Source organism: Zingiber officinale, chromosome 5B (genome assembly GCF_018446385.1).
Source record: "Zingiber officinale cultivar Zhangliang chromosome 5B, Zo_v1.1, whole genome shotgun sequence".
In the NCBI taxonomy this organism is placed as follows: Eukaryota; Viridiplantae; Streptophyta; class Magnoliopsida; order Zingiberales; family Zingiberaceae; genus Zingiber; species Zingiber officinale.
In genome coordinates, this window is record NC_055995.1 from 8243648 (window position 1) to 8262463 (window position 18816).

Genomic DNA, 18816 nt, shown 5'->3' on the forward strand with positions numbered 1-18816 from the left:
TTATAAGTGTGTTAGTCCCCTGTGTTTAAGATAACAAATGTCCACTAATTAAGTAAGTTACTGACAACTCACTTAATTAATATCTAGCTCCAAGAGTAGTACCACTCAACTTCATCATCATGTCGGACTAAGTCCACCTGCAGGGTTTAACATGACAATCCTTATGAGCTCCTCTTGGGGACATTCTCAACCTAGATTACTAGGACACAGTTTCCTTCTATAATCAACAACACACACTATAAGTCATATCATTTCCCAACTTATCGGGCTTATTGATTCATCGAACTAAATCTCACCCATTGATAAATTAAAGAAATAAATATCAAATATATGTGATTGTTATTATATTAGGATTAAGAGCACACACTTCCATAATAACTGAGGTCTTTATTCCTTCATAAAGTCAGTTTAAAAAGAACGACCTCAAATGGTCCTACTTAATACACTCTAAGTGTACTAGTGTAATTATATAGTTAAGATAAAATAATACCTAATTACACTACGACCTTCCAATGGTTTGTTTCTTTCCATCTTGGTCGTGAGCTACTGTTTATAATTTATAAGGAACCAATAACATGATCTTCTGTGTGTGACACCACACACCATGTTATCTACAATATAAATTAATTGAGCAACTACATTTATCATAAATGTAGACATTTGACCAATATGATTCTTATTTCTAGATAAATATTTATACCAAAAGCTAGGCTTTTAGTATACACTCTAACAATCTCTCACTTATACTAAAAGACTAATGCTGTCATATCTGCTGTCATACATTTGATTCCCATGCCTTTCAAAAATCTCTTGCCTTAAGGACCTTAGGTTATCATCTGATGCAATCTAGGCGGCAACAACTTCTCCTCGTTATACAATTTCTCGTATTGGGTAGTACTTGCGCTCTATTGTGTTTACTTGCCTTATAGACTCATGATTTCTTCGAGTTTGTTACTGCACCATTATTATTACAATAAATTATAATAATCTTTGGACAAACTAGAAATCATATCTAAGTCTATCTTGAGGTAATTAAGTCATTCATCTTTTATGGCTACCTCAGAGGCTTGCCATATACTCAGCTTCTATGGTGGAGTCCAGAAAAACACCTATGCTTATCACTCTTTCATAGTTATGACTTTACCTCCTAAAGTAAACACAAAACCCCGAGGTTGACTTACGATTGTCCCTATCCGATTGGAAGTCAAAATCCGTGTAACCCACAGGGACCAAATTAACTGCCTTGTAAGCTAGCATATAATCTCTAGCGCCTCTAAGGTACTTTAATATATGCTTTACTGCAGTCCAATGTCCTTGTCTAGGGTTACTTTGATATCTACTAACTATGCCCTTGGCAAAACAGATTTCTGATCTCGTGCATAGCATAAAGAACTGCCTACATGTCCTCAATCTCCTTTGATGTCATCGGAGACATCTCTTTAGATAAAGGCACTCCATGCTTAAAATGTAAGAAACCTTTCGAGGAGTTTTGCATGCTTAAAACGAGCAAGGATTTTCCGATGTATCAAGCTTGGGATAAGTAAAATATATTTTTTCTTTCGATCCCTTATTACTTTGATCTCAAAAATATATACATTCTCCCAAGTCCTTTATATCGAATTATTTGGACAATCATACCCTTACTTCTGACAACATTTTGATATTATTTCCAACTACCAAAAATGTTATCTACGTATAGTACAAGAAATACCACCACGTTTCCATCACACCTTTTGTATACACAAGACTTATCCGTTTACTCAATAAATCCATAGGTCTGGATTACTTTGATAAACCGGATGTTCCAAGATCTTGAAGCTTTGCCTCAGTCCATAGACTGATTGAGCTTGCACACAAGATGCTCTTAGTCCTTTGCAATGAACCCTTCTGGTTGCTTTATATGGATGCTTTCATCAAGACTTCCATTAAGGAATGATGTCTTGACATCCACTTGCCAAATAGATAAAAGAATCCGGATAGACTTAAGCATGGCTACCAGTGAAAAAGTTTCCTTTTTCATCAAGCCTTGCTTTGAAAGTTACTACCTTCCTTTCTATCCCTCTTTTCCTATTATAGACCTTTTTACACCCAAAGGCTTTTACACCATTTGGTGGTTCTACAAGCTTCCAGATTTTATTAGAATACATATATTCTAATTCTGTTATTCATTACTCTTTGCCAAGATGTTGCATCTTTATCTTGGAGTATTTCGTCATATGTCCGGAGATCAGATTCATGTCCTTCAGGGATCGAGTCCAAAAACTCTCCCAAAACATGAATCTTTTTAGGTTGCCTAACAACCCTCCCACTACGACAAGGCACTTTCTGCAATTGTGTATCATTTGTGATACGTGTTGCAGTTTCCTTGTGGTATCTCATCTTGTACAGTTGGTACTAGATTAGACATGCCTTTTATTATTTCCTTAAGAACAAATTTTCTTATGGGCACATGGTTTATTACATAGTCCTTTTCTAAAAATCGGTCATTGATGCTAACAATGACCTTCTGATTTTTAAGACTATAAACCTACTTTCATTTTACTAGGATAACCCACAAACAAGTGAATTCCTGTCCAACTTATCATTGTCTCTCTTCTGCATATGTGTTGGACTACCCGAATCCGAATATGCTTCGAAATAGGCTTACGCCTATTCAGCAATTCTATATGAGTAAAGAGTTCTGACTTTAGAAGGTACTATATTCACTCCCGTTTCCAGAGTATATCCTTAAAATGATTTTGATAATATTCTTAATAACTCATCAATCTACTTATTTCCATAAGAGTCCTATACCTTCCTTTTCCTACATCATTCTGTTGGAGTGTACCAGGTGCAGTTAGTTTGAATTGAATCCCTACTTCTGATAAATGACTCCTAAATTCTCCCAAGAGGTACTTGCCACTACGATCTTACCGTAGTGTCTTGATACTTTTACTTTGCCGTTTCTCCACATCAGCCTCGTACTCTTTGAACTAATCAAAGCACTTAGACTTGCGGCACATCAAGTAAATATATCCGTATCTCAAATAGTTGTCTATAAAATAGATGAAATATTTGAAACAACCTCTTGCCTGGATGCTCATAGGATCACACAAATCAGAATGAACAAATTCCAATATATCTTTGACTCCATACCCCTTAGACTTAAAAGCTTCTTGGTTATTTTTCCTTCCAAGTAAGACTCGTAGGTTGGAAAGATTTCCACTACTAATGAACCCAAAAGTTCATCAGCTACCAATGAATCCTACTCGAGTTAATATAACCTAGCCTTAGAAGCCAAAGATATAATTGGTTCATTTTCGAAGGTTACTTTCTCTTAAAGTTAGAAGATGTGTTACTAATTTCCATTTGTTGCATCGTGAGAGTTATTGGATTTATAAATTGCCAACCAACGTACCAGAACAGATAACTTCCCTCTTTTTCTTAATAACAACTTTGTTATTAAAAGAGGCAGAATATCAAGTTCTTTGAATAGTTTAAAAACTGAAAACTAGTTCTTTCTAAACTTGGTGCGTAAAGACAATTACTCAAAAATTCATGTTTTATTCTTATCAAAAGATAAACATCTCCCACTGCAACAGCTACCATTTTTACAGTAGTGCCCATGTAGACAGTGTTTTAATTTTCATTTAGTTGTCGGGTTTCCTGGAACCCTGCAATGAATTGCGGACATGATTAATGGCATCTGTATCTACACTCCAGGTTCTGGTAGATAACACCACTAAACATGTTTCAACTAATGAATTAAATATACCTATATTGTTCTTAGTTCTAAGAAGACAGTTTACCTTAATGTCCAAGTCCTATTTCCAATCATTACAATTGGGATTACTAAGTCTTTCTTATAGTATGACTACTAGGGGATTGACAAATATTTTAAATCCTAAGAATCACAAAAATACTTGGTCAAGATCAACTCCTTAAAAATCCCCATGAATTTTGTATGTCACGATAGTGTGGACGTATACAAAATCGAAGAGGAGATTTTATTCATTAATTTTATTATCTCGTCAACTTTACTTTATGACGAATAAAATTAATAGTTGATCTGTCTTTGATCAAATATTTGGTCAAAAACTTTTGAATTTAAAAAATATTGATTCCTCAAACAATATTATTTAAATTCACCAACACCTCAAACACCGTGAATTTTGCATGCCACGTTAGTGTGGACGTATACAAATTCAACATTTTCAAAAGGAGGGTTTTAACCCATTAATTTTATTATCTTGTCAACCTAACTTTTTGACAAATAAAATTAATAGTTGGTATCATTTGGTCACACAAATAATAGCAGTGACTCCGATGGAGAGGATACTATTAGATGCGTCTAAGTGTATACCATTACTTGACACTAAGTCCATTAATAAGATTATGCCCCTTCCGTTGGGGAAGATCACACGCTCTTAATTAACTTCATATAGTCATCCAAAAATTGAAGTTTGTTCTAGTGATCCACAAACAAGCTCATCCGTTATGGAGGAAGGCACTCAGAGCCAACGCGCAAGCTTGTTTGCATCACTTACAAACCAGTAATGGAGACCATGGGATTTATTTAAAAATCCCTCTCCCACTTAGTTATTTATAAATGAGGAATTTTAACTATGCTAGCCTACTAAATATGTAAACTAACATGCCCACACAGCACAATATAAAAGCAATAAATAGAAAATCTCATTTTCAACTATTATGGCTTTTATCTCTTGTTGTCCTCCGTGTGTTGTCATCCCAAACTGCTGCCATATTTGGCCACTGCCACCGGGTCTAGCTGTCGCATCCATCTTGCTCCTAGTTCCGCTGCGCCTCTGGTCCTTAGAAGGTTCCACGCTTTGCAAGATTCGATCCACGACATAAATAGAATTTTACATTTTGATCCTATATTCCTCGAAGGAATGTACATGTAAACTAGATCGAACATAAAATAAAATTTACATCCATCGATCCTATATTCCATAAAAGGAATGTACATGTAACTAGATCAAAAATAAAATCCTAATAAAACTAAATACAGCTCCTGCTGTATTTTATAATACAATCATACACACACAATAAAATGCCCTTGACATGTCCAAGGGTCCAATCACACACATAATAACTATAAGTCATAATAGTTGGATCCTACATCCACAAAGTTAGCACATCCTACTATTAACCTGCCTAAATTATGTATGACATATGCATAATTAAACTAATACCAAATACACAGAGGCAAAACCCTAGCTCTGATACCAATTGTTGGTTGCTACTCGGAAAACCTAGAGGTTCCACTGTACAAAAATTTTGTACAAAGGTCTAAACCTTTTCCTAGCTACCATGTGTTCTTTTAAATTAAATTTTGGATCGCCTGCGGAACTTAACACGTTTGATCCAAAACTTAATTTATTTGTTCTTTTAGGTTTTGACTTGGATCTCCTGCGGAACTTAACACGTTCGACCCAAGTCACCTTAAGTTATTAATTCCATTAAATATTAATTTCTATAATTGGTTCCCAATACTGACGTGGCAAGGCACATAGCCTTCTTGGATATGGGAGCAACCACCACCAACTAGACAAAACCTTTTATGGAAAGCTAATATTTAATTTCCTAAAATAACTTTAGGTTAACCGAAAAGAACAATCAAATCACAAGGAAAAGAAAAACAAAAGAACACTATATCGAAAATAAATTCGAAACTCTAGAATCATATGCCTCTTGTATTTAGTATTATTTCCAAAAATAACTAGTATGATGCAGAAAGAAAAAAATACTAGTTATACCTTTTAGAAAAACCTCTTGATCTTCTACCGTATTCCTCTTCTAACCTCGAACGTTGTGTGGGCAACGATCTTCCGAGATGAGAAACCACCAAAGCACCTTCTCCTTTCTTCAAATTTCGGCCAAGCACAAAGCGTCCAAAAGATGAAGATCTTTTCCATCAACCAAGCTCCAAGGGATGTAGGCTTTCTCTCCTTCTTCCTCAAGCTAGATCCGGCCACCAATTAAAACTCCATAAGCATGAAGAGGTTCGGCCACAAAGAGAAGAAGAAGAGAAGAAGGAAGGGCCGGCCACACCACCAAGGAAAAGAGGGAGAAAAATAGAATAGATTCGTTAGCATTGAAGCATCCTCTACCCCCTCTTTTATAATCCTTGATCTTGGCAAATAAGGAAATTTTAATAAAAACTTCCTTAATTCTTTTGCCATTGAAAAGGAAAATTTATTTAATTAAAAATAATTTTCTTTCTCAATTTTATTTGGCCGGTCATATAAAAGCTACAAACAAGGATAGTTTTAATTAATTAAAACTTCCTAATTTGTCTCCAGAAATTTATAAAAATTTCTCCAATAATTTTAATCCCTTTATGATTGGTTTATAAAAAGGAAATTCAATAAATTAAAATCTTTCTTTTAAACATGTGGATAAAAAGAAAGTTATCTCTAAAAATTAAAATCTCTTTTAATCTACAAATAAGGAAAGATATCAAATCTTTTCTTAATCTTTTGTAGAAACTTATAAAAGAGAATATTTAATTTTAAACTCTCTTTTAAATCATGAACATGGTTTAAAAAGGAAAGTTTTCTTAAAATTTAAAATCCCCTTTAATCAACAAATAAGGAAAGATTTCAAATTTTAAACTCTCTTTTAAATATGTTAAATGATTTACAAATAAGGAAAGTTTTTACCAAAAATTAAAACCATCCTTTTAAACTACAAATAAGGAAAGAGATTAATCTCTTCTCTTAATCTTTTGTAGAAAGCAATAAAAGGAAATTTTTAATTTTTAAACTCTCTTTTAAAATCATGATATCCACATAAGAAATAATTTTAATAAAAATCCTTTTTAATATTCTAGTGGCCGGCCACCTAAGCTTGGGACCCAAGCTTTGACCGGCCACCTACATGACTCATCCACTTGGTCTTGGCCGGCCCTAGCTTGGGTTCCAAGCTAGCTTGGCCGGCCCCATTGGATGGGTAAGAAGGTGGGTATGTGGTGGGTATAAATCTCTATATACTAGAGGCTACGATAGGGACTGAGAGGAGGAATTGGTTTTGGTCTCCCGATAAAATTAAGCATCCCGTGCTCGCCCCGAACACACAACTTAATTTTATCAATAATAATTCATTCCACTAGAGAACTATTATTGAACTACCGCACCAATCCCAAATTACATTTTGGGCTCCTTCTTATTATGAGTGTGGTAGTCTCCCTGTGTTTAAGATAACAAATGTCCACTAATTAAGTAAGTTACTGACAACTCACTTAATTAATATCTAGCTCCAAGCAATGGCGGAGCTAGGCTTTAGGCTACCCGGGCTATAGCTCGGGGGAACTTGTTAAAGTTGTGTTAATTTTACCCTTTGATTGCTTTGTTTTTTCCATTCCCAAATAGAGCAAGGCAGTCTCAGCCCGGGTACCCATTTGGAGGACATTTGTAGCCCGGGCGGGCTATAAATCCTAGCTCCGCCATTGGCTCCAAGAGTAGTACCACTCAACTTTATCATCATGTCGGACTAAGTCCACCTGCAGGGTTTAACATGACAATCCTTATGAGCTCCTCTTGGGGACATTCTCAACCTAGATTACTAGGACACAGCTTCCTTCTATAATCAACAACACACACTATAAGTCATATCATTTCCCAACTTATCGGGCTTATTGATTCATCGAACTAAATCTCACTCATTGATAAATTAAAGAAATAAATATCAAATATATGTGCTTGTTATTATATTAGGATTAAGAGCACACACTTCCATAATAACTGAGGTCTTTGTTCCTTCATAAAGTCAGTTTAAAAAGAACGACCTCAAATGGTCCTACTCAATACACTCTAAGTGTACTAGTGTAATTATATAGTTAAGATAAACTAATACCTAATTACACTACGACCTTCCAATGGTTTGTTCCTTTCCATCTTGGTCGCGAGCTACTGTTTATAATTTATAAGGAACCAATAACATGATCTTCTGTGTGTGACACCACACACCATGTTATCTACAATATAAATTAATTGAGCAACTACATTTATCATAAATGTAGACATTTGACCAATGTGATTCTTATTTCTAGATAAATATTTATACCAAAAGTTAGGCTTTTAGTATACACTCTAACACCAACATCTACATAGACTTGTAGGAGTAGTAATGTAATTTTTCAAAATAAGAAGTATTGATGCTCAGACTCATTTCAACTCCATTAAACTCATGTCAGATATTGGCTCCATCCCTAACAAGTTACAAACCCATTGATCACGTGCAAAAAACCTATATAAAGTTGTATCAAACACCTAGATACATGCCCTAGATACATGCCCTAGATACTCAATACCAAGTCCAAGGAATATATTTTAAGAAGTATCAAAAGTTTTCAGAACCTTTTAATCACACCAAAAGAAATGGATTTAAAGCCTACAAGAGAGTATTGCACCTGAGTTATCAAATTTGGCAGCATGAAGAGAGGAAATCTTAACACAGCAAACAGAGAAAGTGATGTAAATGCCTTTGCAGGTGTTAAAGAGAAATTAGCTTAAAGAGAGACCTGAGATACTAAGTAAACTAGAAAACTAGTAAACTAGCTTTAGAAACTGGCTTTAAACTAAAACTAGCAAAATCAATTGAGGAGATTACCAATCACACTTCTGGCAAGGACTTGGGAAGGAGACGAGCTGCTGCGGAGAGGAGATGAAAGCACCGCTGCGGTATGTGGAGAGGAGGAGACGAGTGAGGGAGCGCAGAGGAGAAGAGAAACCAAGGTGGCGCCGATGAGAAGAGAAGAAGCGCAGAGGAGAGGAGAAGGAGGCGAGGGCGTAGCTTGCTGCGAACTTACCAAGAGGGAACTGGGAAGGAGACGAGTCGCTGCGGAGAGGAGATGAAAGCTGCGGTCTGCGAAGAGAAGGAGAAACGCGAGGGATCGCCGACGAGAACACAACGCGCGCAGAGAGGAGCGCAAGGGTTCTGCTCTGTGCCCTAAATCGCGACACTAGCGACGGAAATATTTATTCCGTCGTCCCTGATTAGAGACGGAATCAAAATATCCGTCTCTATTTAGAGATGGATAATTTATTTCCGTTGCTAATATTTACAGATTCATTTTTTTCAAATTTAAAACGGTCAAAATTCTCTAATTAGAGACGAAATTATACTTCCATCTAATTCTCTAATTAGATATGGAACTATAATTCCGTCTCTAATTCCATCGCTAAATGCTATTTTTTTTTGTTGTGTAAGTTGAAGCTCGAGTTTAGGTTGAAACTCCATGAGGTTAAGCTCAAACCCTAGACACCAAATCCGGTTCAGAAACATATAAAATTTAAATCAGATCTACTTGTTAAGGGTATTTCGAACACTTTAATTTAAATGGGGCGCTCATGTGACGTTTTTTTTTGGCAAATGATGAAAGCATTTTTTATTTTTTCCCCATAAAACTTACTTCAAATTAAAAAATAAAAAAAATAAAAAATAAAAAAGACTTACAATCATAAACAACACTGGACAAAATCTTTACTTATATTTTATATATCTATAGCTATCAACCTTTTATCATTTTGCAAAAACAATCAAAATACAATCCTCCTCGGTCATCCCACACAGAAGAGTTAACAAAAAAGTTGATTTGCACACCAAACTTTTCATGCTGTCTCAATCATAAACAAGATAGAAGAATTCTTCTGTCATATTTGGCTTCTTTTTCCTCATTAGATGACATTGCTTGTGCATGCAGAAGAAAATATCAAAACTAAGTGAAGAAAACAATCAGAATTGGATTGGCAGAATATATTCACTGAGGCATCGAATAAGCTTTGCGAGAGAGTTCACAGTGTGTTTTCTGAAGCCTCCTTCAGCAGCTATTGAATTTGAGTATAACAGATATTTTAATCTGTATATTAAATGACACTAGTTGAATCTACAACTTGTGAGATGGTTTCTGTAATGTTTTCTCTATGCTCGATACTTTTATCAGTAGGAAAATAAAATAGCTAGAAACTGATTTCAAACAAGCTCAATAAAGTATCCTTTACTCAGATTTATTTAATTCTCGAATGAAGGCATCCTTCAAGTGGCTATTTGATGCTGCAGCTCTTTGAGACATTAGATCGAAATCTCCACCAGATCTGATGCAGCACCAAAAGAAAATTTTCAGAATACCTTAGGAGATCCAATTGACGACGAACAAATAGACAAGAATGATGTTAAAGACTTCTTACGGGTCAAACACATGTCCACCTGCTTCTCGAACAATTATGGCACCAGCTGCTACATCCCTGTGATTAGCAACTAATTAAACGAAAGAAAACCTTTAATTCACATGTTTTGAATGTTCATATTAACAATAAGTACCATGGTCCACCAAATCCTATCTCATAGCACAAGTCAAGCCTCCCGCATGCAATACCACAAAAGTTCAGAGCAAGGGAACCACACATCCTGAGAGACCTTACCTGAGTAAAAGAAACAGTTAGTAAACAGTACTATTCAGATGTGCGCACTGCAAATTTCCACTTACTTTGTAAAGTAATTTGTTGATTTTGCTGGTTGTGTTATCGACTGTCTCTTTATCGCGCTTTGTACCAACCTGCACAGTTTAACCTTGTCCGTTAATCTTGTGTTAATTACTAGTTCGAACTGCCACACTTAAAACACGGATTTCACAAGCTAATGCACAAAAAACTTAGATACTCCAACATATCAAATGAGAATATGATGGAAGAAGAAACCTTATATTCTTCAATGCAAATTCCAAAGAGATAAGAAACAATCTGTCTGAGAGCCTTGGACCCACATACTAGAACGTACACACGTGTAGAAATAACAGAAACGCCAGTGCAGTGGTAATACGGTAAAACTGGTACGGTTAGCTATTTGATGCACATGCAGATTGTTCCATTCTTCATTGATAGATACTGATAAGTTATGGCAAAAAGCGCAAAGAGGAATTGAACTATTTGGGTTAACAAACCAAAGCATGTGACATGGATACAATTAAGAATTAAGAAGGATAATCATTAATAACACTTAATAGGTAAAAGAAATCAACTTCAGAAAAGGAACTATCAAATCCTTCTCAGAAGTTATTATATGTGCATAATTTCCAGATCTAGTTGTCATGGAAATCAAAGAAAATACTTGAGCACATTAAAATTGCTCAGCATAGATTAAATTTCTTTGTTCCATTGCCTAGTAGCAATCATGAACAACGAAACCGAATTTGGATGTTCTTCCAGTTAGATTAGTGTGACTTACTTCTCAGGCCATCTTTTTCTTATTCAATGATTACAAAAATATATAGATATATGAATCAAGCTTATCACCTGAGCATCTAGGCATCAAGCTGTTTATTGAATTTTCACTAATCTTCCATTAGCAGATATGTTAATTTAAGTAGTTCTTCTGCAGCATTTACTTCTGGCAATATGCCATGAAGTTAATGAACAAACACTCAGCTATCTGATCATCATCAATTAAAATTATAATGAACTACTTTAGGAAAAACTTTCCAAAAACATGTAGAACATGTAATAGAAATAGAGGTGAATCCATGTTCCAGAAGATAATTGAAATAATAAATCATCACAACTGACAATTCCAGTATCAATGTGAACAATGAAAGTGACCACAAAATGCATTGGGAGGAACTACAACCCCACTGCACTGCTGGTTAGTGAAAGATGTATTATTAAAAGAACGTACAGATTACACAGATATTGCTGACCTCGGTGACAAGAAGGGCCTTGACTAGTTCATTTTGAGATGAAGCTGCAAAACCAAAAAAATTTAGCTACATAAGTGGAATTTCCAACACTTGTATGTTCTCATGTTCCTCAAATATAGACAAGCACACAAAGAGTATTAAAAAAATAAGGTAAATAACATTTTAAGGTTCCATCTCAATATTGTAATATACCTTTTATAGGAGTTCCATTAAGGAAGGCACCTTGTCCAAGAACTCCAGTAAAGAGCTGCAAAGAATAACAGGTAATTAAACACTGTAGACAGATAAACAAATTCAGCTATAAACATGAGCAATTAACAAATTATAAATAAAAGCATGAAATCTATCATCATAATCAATATATATTACAGATCATATTGATGCCATATTTTATAAAGCTTGGCATGTTAGTGCAAAGCAAACATGACTCAGAGTGATAGTGAAGACACCCAAGATAACAAGGCAATAATAATTATAAGTTGTATGTCCTAAGAACAATGTGAATATCTAATTGCTCTTGTTGTTGTTGACATAAAAATTGCTCATCTAGTTAAACATCTACATTCATATGTTACATGAAATAACATCAAAGGACAAAACTTGGGTAACATTGCTAACTCTTAGTTGATTATCCTCCAAAATAAATAAATGAACTTACCCAAAATTTGTGAAGCACTACTTGTAGCTAAAACTATATCAAATGGAAATTATCTAGCCATTAACTTATAGTAGAATAACAAAAATAGTAAGAAGAATACCAAACAGTTTAGGAATGATTTTCTTTAAAAGAAAAAAAAATACAGAGTCTCTATCATTTTGGTTCGTCTAATATTCCAAGGGCATACCTCGTTAATTATCGGATTATAGACAACACCAACAGTTGGAACCTTTCCAATAGAGAGACCAATGGAGACACAGACAAAGGGGAACCTGCATGAAATTACAAAGGAATGAATAAGATAGAAGGAAGAGAGAAGATTAGCAGTGTTCTTTGATTGGTATACCCATGGACAAAATTAGTGGTTCCATCCAGTGGATCAACAATCCAGGTAGGTTCATCGGTCAGCTCAGAAATGCCAAAAGCGGCAGAAGTTTCTTCACCAATAAACTGCAACAAATAGTTAACACGTGAAACATTAAAGGTGCCAGTTGGCCCAAAAAATAAACCAAAATTAATCTACTAGATTACAAAGACACAAGATGTACTTTATGGCAAGGGTAGTGCTTCTTAAGGTAATTGAAGATGAGTTCTTCACATGCCTTATCAGTTTCAGTGACTAAATCCACCTGCATTCCCATAATGATTGCAATTGTCATCTCTCTTTTGTAGGCTCAGAAAGAATGTGTTAATTTTTCATTATTCATTGGGCCAAAAAAAAAAATCAGCATTAAAGAAACTGAAAAGTGAAAACAAAATCAGTGTAGAATAACTCACACAGAACTTGAGTGTAAGTAAATTTGGCCTGAAGATATTCATTATTTCTAATCTCTAAATTCCATTCTACTTCATATATTTATCATGAAAATAAAAGATGTCCCAGGGATTGCACTTGAGAAACAGAAAGGACGAGAATAAGCTGCCTTGGTTAGAATGCTATGGAGTTATATATCTTTGTAGTTTGTAGCACGTAAGCACATCAGCTTCAATACAATTGTTTGAAACACTTAACGAACAGAGTACAGAAAAGAAAATGTCTCCAACTCTACTGCATGAATTTTTAAACTTTTTTCGATGTTCCCAATCTGCATTTCGATAGTCAACAATCCACAATGTTTAATAGTAAAGAATGTATGAACTGATAGAATAAACTCCTATTGCCGGCATCATTCTAGAGAATATATTCAAATTCTGCAACTGCACAATATCATGCATAGAAATGGGAAATGTCCGATAAATTAAGGAAAAAAGAAATTCTCCATTTTGGCAGACATTTTCGAACGCAAGCTTCACTGATGCATCTAAACCATTCAAAATCAAACAATCAACAATCTCTATTCCGATTGCGCACGTAAAAGTTTTTTTTTTTTTAAGTGAAAAATCCAGGACGAGCGAAAAAAAACGCACCTGGCCCTTGTGCTCCACATGCTTCGTCTGGTAAAACCCTTGGCGAATAATCTAAGAGAAAACGAACGATCAAGGTCGACAATGGATTAAAAATCAGAAGGGTTAACGGATCGAATACCTCTCCGGCACTCTTAGCGGCGTCCACTGCGACGGCGAGGAACCCATCGAGGACCGAGGCATCTGAGATCAAAACCGATGAGGACGAAAAGCGATTGATTGATCGGGACGACGAAAAGTGAGACGAGAAACGCACCGTAGTTTTCTCCCATTTCGGATCGGAGTTCTGCCGTTGCCTGCGCTCTCTGCCGTGTGAGCTGAAGAATAAATAGAAAAGCAATCGGGGAGGAGGGAGGGGTATATTCCCTACCACATGGGGCGGATCCGCGGATGCGTTCTCCCCACGGAGGATTGGCTACGCACAGAAGACAGCGTCCACCTTTGGATGATCACCAACCTGCTGGGTCCTACCACTAGCAGAACCGACTCAGCGAGATGGATCTCGCCGTTGACGACACCCCTGGCTGTAAACGTGGACAGGATTTATTTATTTTATTAATTTCAGTAAAAGGAATGTTTTTTTTTTTAACCGGATCTCCCAGACATGGGAGGAAGACAAAGCTTCACGACTCTCACCCGATCGATCACATCCATCCAATTCATGTTTAATTCCCCTGTAAATGTTTTCAATCGTTTTCTTTCTATGATTTCGAAGAAAAGGAGGATGCTTACGAACAGAACCAGTAACCAAACATTATTGATCTCATCTTCCCAACAATACAGGAATATGGTAATATATTACAGGACAATTCGACCTCTCGACTTACAATTTTCAGCCTGTTCATCTTTCCATATATGCAGATCGCTCGATTCGAGTTCTACGATTTCAGTAATCCAAGCTGCTAGAAGAAGGATCGCTTGGACGGAGCTCTGCCCACGGCTCTCATGAAATTGGCAAGCTCGAGCACCTTGGTGATCTTGGTTCCCCTCTTCGACTCCGCCGACGCCCGCCTTTCCGCCGCCTTCTGTTGCGCCCTCGCCACGTCGTTCTGCATCTTCTCCGTCGCCTTGGCTCGCTGCTCGTCCAACTTCCGCTGCTCCGTTCCGACAGACAGAAATCGAATTAATGGAAAGAAAAGGAAAAATTGGATCTTTCGTTGGCAATCAATCGATTTAATCGAATAGGATTAGGCACCTCAACTTTCTTCAGCCAAGTCGTGGCTTTCTCCGTCTGGTTGTTCTCCCACCCGTTGATGACCACTTCCTCGCGCTTGAACCTGTTGTTGATCTTCGCGACTTCGGCGACCTGCCATGCGGCGATCTTTGTCTCCACCTCCTCCTTCTTGACGACGTGGACAGGGACCCCGACGGAGGAGGAGGAGGAGGACTCGCCGCCGCCGCCGGCCGCGGATGATGGGCGGCGGGGGGAGGGAAAGGGGTTATTGTCAGGGACGATCGCCAGCGGATTGATCTCCTCCAGCTCATCCTCGCCGATGCGCGTAAGCTGATCGTCAGCCACGCTGCCGCCGCCGTCGTTCTGCTGCTGCTGAAAGTTGGAGCCTGCGACGACCATGGCGTTGAACTCCCTGCTCATACTAGTGAAGCCGCCCTCGTTGACGCCTTCCGCACTCCCGACGGAGAGGGAGGCCGCTGAGCGGACGCTGCCGCCTTCCCAAAGGTCCCCGAGGCGGCCGCGGCCGCGGCCGAGGTGCGAGGTCGGCGGGGCTAACACGTGGATGTCACGGAACTCTGCGGCGTCCCCGGCGGTAGCGTCTTCATGGTCGGCGGCTGCGGCGGCGGCGGCGGCGGTGCGGGGCCTGGGATCATTCAACATGTCCAAGACAGAGGGGCGGCTAGATTAGTAGAAGTGGTGAGCAGTGTGTGTGGATAAGGTGGTGGTGGGAAAAAAACATGGTGCGTGTTAGTTCAGTGAGAACGATAGGGAGACCCAGCTTGTCGCTTCCTGCGATTGATCTACTGCGTGGAACCAACCCAACTCTGTTTTCGTATGGCATTTTTCGTTAAAAAAAAAACGGAAAAGAAAGTTTGATTCATGCTGAATGCAATCAACTTCGGAACTCCCTGCGAACGAGGCAGGGTGGTACGCCGGGCATGGAAATGGTACGTGACGCCACGGCTGTCGACAGAGTAATCTCTCCCTCGCGACGCGTGTGCGCCTTTCTGCCCCACTAGAACACGATTCTACACCGCCCCCACTGTCGTCGTTACAACGCCGGGCCACCGATGCCAACGCCGAAAGCGACGCGGCCGCCGCTGCGAGCGCAACACCGAGGCCTCCTCCGGCCAATGGAGGCGGAGCACCTGGACAGCGCTGATGCGCTGCTTCGCCGGTATCTTCAAACACGCGTAATTACAATATTAAATACACACGATGGAAACAATAATTTAGCTGATATGAATTGTTTACTAGTGATTTCTGAACATAAAAAACTATAAGAAACTGAGCAATTTCGTTTTGAGTACACAGTTCACACAGTTTCTCCACTTTCTTCTAAATCTCAAAATGTCTATATCCGAGAAAAATAACCAGAATTGTTTTTTTACATGGCTAACAAATTTGAATTAACCATTTGGGAGAAAATTGTAGCACTTAAATTGCTCTTTCCCTGGAACTTTTCTTGAGACTGTCGTCGAGTCTTTCAATAGATGATGAAATGGCAGCCGTCGTAACCTGGAGAAAAGGAAGCATGATTTATGTGATCAGCATAATAAGACGCAATTTAAGACGAAGAATGACTGACTTGGATCTTTGGTGACCAGCATGGCGGTTCCCCCGAAGTCGCAGGTCCCTCCGGCGACCTTGGTCCGCTGCCAGTAGCCGTTGAAGGCGAAGGAGGCATGGCCTATCATGGTGTTGGGCTCGTAGCAGGGGCCGCTGGGCTGGATCGAGTCGCAGTCCGCTCCGGAGCCGCAGGCGTAGTTCATCGCCTCCTGGATGATCGGGTCCGGCACGGATGGCTTCGCCACGCACCACCGCCCGCGCACCTGGGGCGGCGGAGCTAACGGCGACGGGTACACCACCGGAGGCAGGAAAATAGGAGGCCCCGGCACGAATTCCGGCGGGCTCGGCACGAACTCCGGCGGGCTCGGCACGAAACCCGGCGGGCTCGGCACGAAACCCGGCGGAGTTGGGAACACGTAGATCGGCTGCGGCGGCGGCGGCGGCGGCGGGAAAGGAACCAACTCCGGCGTGCCTGGGACGATATAGCTCGGCGGCGGCGGGGACGGCAGGAACCCTGGCGTGCCGGGGATGGTAAAGCTCGGTGGCGGCGGGCTCGGTACGAAGCCCGTTGGGCTGGGGACAGCAGTTGGCGGGTTGGGTTCGTACACGGGCGGGCTCGGCACCGTCTCTGGCGGGCCGGGGATGTAGACCGGCGGGCTTGGCACGGGGAACTCAGGCGGATTGGTGGACTCCAACGGCGGCGGCGGCGGCGGCGGGGAAGGGAGGTAAGGAGTCATTGTCGGCGGCAGCGGAGTGAGCGGCGGATAGATGCAAAAGGGAGGGTAGTCTTGCGCGGAAGAGGAACCAGGACCCATGGCGTCTCCATAGGGAGGCATCGAGAATGGCGAACCCGCGTAGTAGTACGGATCAGAGGTCTCATAGCTCGTGCCTAAATGACTCCACGCCTTCACCTTGTGCCGATCGCCATCGCGTCTCAAGCTTCTACTCTCTGCCCAGAAACTAATCATTCAAGACAAGAACTCATTGATAAAACAACGACAATAAGAATGCAAAATCCTGAGGCTTCATATTCACCTGCACTCTCGACAAGAAGCAGAAGAATAAAGCAAACGAGGTGAGAGAGCTGTCTCCATGACTCCATAGGTTGGCAATGGCTCGTGCATGTAAGACATTGCAGTGAGAGTGAGGTAGTTATAGTGGTGGTGGTGGTCTGTGTTGTGCATGGAAGGAGAGGCTGGCCAGCAAAAAAGTGGCGGAAGGGGCTGCCTTTCTGAGCAAAACTTAAAGAAATGGGATCGAGGTTTGGAAAGAGGGTGGGATGTGGACTTGTTAATGGGTTGGGCGGTTGGTTTAAGCGGACGCAACGAGGCCGACCGCCGCTTTTGTTTCTTTCTTTCGCCTGGTCGAGTTTTGGTATATGTGCTTGCTTGGGGTCGGAGAAAACGGAAGGACGAATCGGGGGGAATTTCTTTCCTTCTCTTTTGCTTCTCTGCCACTCAATTCAGATCTTTCTGCATCATTCCGAGATGATGGTAACCCTATATATGAGCTTTAATTATTGGACCCTATGCAACTAGACCTAGACCTGATTCCTTAGTCATATTTGTATAGATTATGGGATAAATTATATGAAATTGTGATCAGATCATGGTAACGATTGGATCGTAATTGATTGTCATTCTTTCCTAGATTTATCATTTCCCAGGTTATAGTTTAAGTCGGAATGGATAGTCGGAGATCGTCCGAAGGTCGCCAGCGATGGGCAAGTGATCAGGTTACTAATCGCTAAGTTGGGGTGGCCTTCAGGCGGCCTTGAGCCATCCGTCCTGACCCAAATTATAATCTGAAGGAACAGTGAATCCAGTGAGGGATCGTAATCGATTGCAACTGGATCAACACCACGATTCAATCGTAATTTTATGTGGTTCATCTCCCGATCCATAAAAATATGGACCTAAAGATCTCCTCCCTATGTCACACGAGTAAAGTCTTACTTTTATCCAACTAAATTCAAGACAGGAATTTATCAATTTATTTAGGGAGACTCGTGTAACTAAAACGATTTAAATCTAGCTTTTTTATTTAAATTTATTTAATAAGTAATAAAGTCAAATTTTATAACGGTAAAGTTTATTTGATAAAGTAATTAACTAAAGTGAATTAAATTATTAAAATAATTATTTCCTAGAAATATTATTAAATTTAAAATTTATTATTAAATTCGGTCCCTAGATAGAAATAAAAAAATATTTTCGTTGCTAATAATGGTAAATTAATTATCAACGCTAAAATAATTATGAAATTAATTTTTTATTGATATTTTAGAGTCAAATATTTATTTTAACAATTTGGTTC

The 18816-nt window shown here is 39.2% G+C and overlaps 3 protein-coding genes across 3 annotated transcripts; all 3 read right to left on the minus strand.

The window, feature by feature from the left end:
- Window positions 1-9737: 9737 nt before the first annotated feature.
- On the minus strand, window positions 9738-14163 carry LOC121984073 (inositol monophosphatase 3-like). Its single transcript, XM_042536847.1, has 12 exons — window positions 14014-14163; window positions 13879-13940; window positions 13761-13811; window positions 12902-12982; window positions 12700-12803; window positions 12541-12625; window positions 11888-11942; window positions 11696-11739; window positions 10490-10558; window positions 10324-10424; window positions 10191-10247; window positions 9738-10097 (listed from the first exon to the last, which is right to left on the minus strand). Exons 1-12 carry the CDS (start codon window positions 14027-14029, stop codon window positions 10001-10003), a joined length of 822 nt encoding a protein of 273 aa, XP_042392781.1. The 5' UTR covers window positions 14030-14163; the 3' UTR covers window positions 9738-10000.
- A 319-nt stretch (window positions 14164-14482) lies between these two features.
- LOC121984072 (remorin 4.1-like) lies at window positions 14483-15651 on the minus strand. Its single transcript, XM_042536846.1, has 2 exons — window positions 14953-15651; window positions 14483-14851 (listed from the first exon to the last, which is right to left on the minus strand). Exons 1-2 carry the CDS (start codon window positions 15589-15591, stop codon window positions 14660-14662), a joined length of 831 nt encoding a protein of 276 aa, XP_042392780.1. The 5' UTR covers window positions 15592-15651; the 3' UTR covers window positions 14483-14659.
- A 369-nt stretch (window positions 15652-16020) lies between these two features.
- On the minus strand, window positions 16021-18116 carry LOC121984071 (extensin-like). The gene is made up of 3 exons (XM_042536845.1): window positions 17536-18116; window positions 16520-17449; window positions 16021-16449 (listed from the first exon to the last, which is right to left on the minus strand). The coding sequence occupies exons 1-3, from the start codon at window positions 17600-17602 to the stop codon at window positions 16418-16420; spliced, it is 1029 nt and encodes a 342-aa protein (XP_042392779.1). The 5' UTR covers window positions 17603-18116; the 3' UTR covers window positions 16021-16417.
- Window positions 18117-18816: the final 700 nt, after the last annotated feature.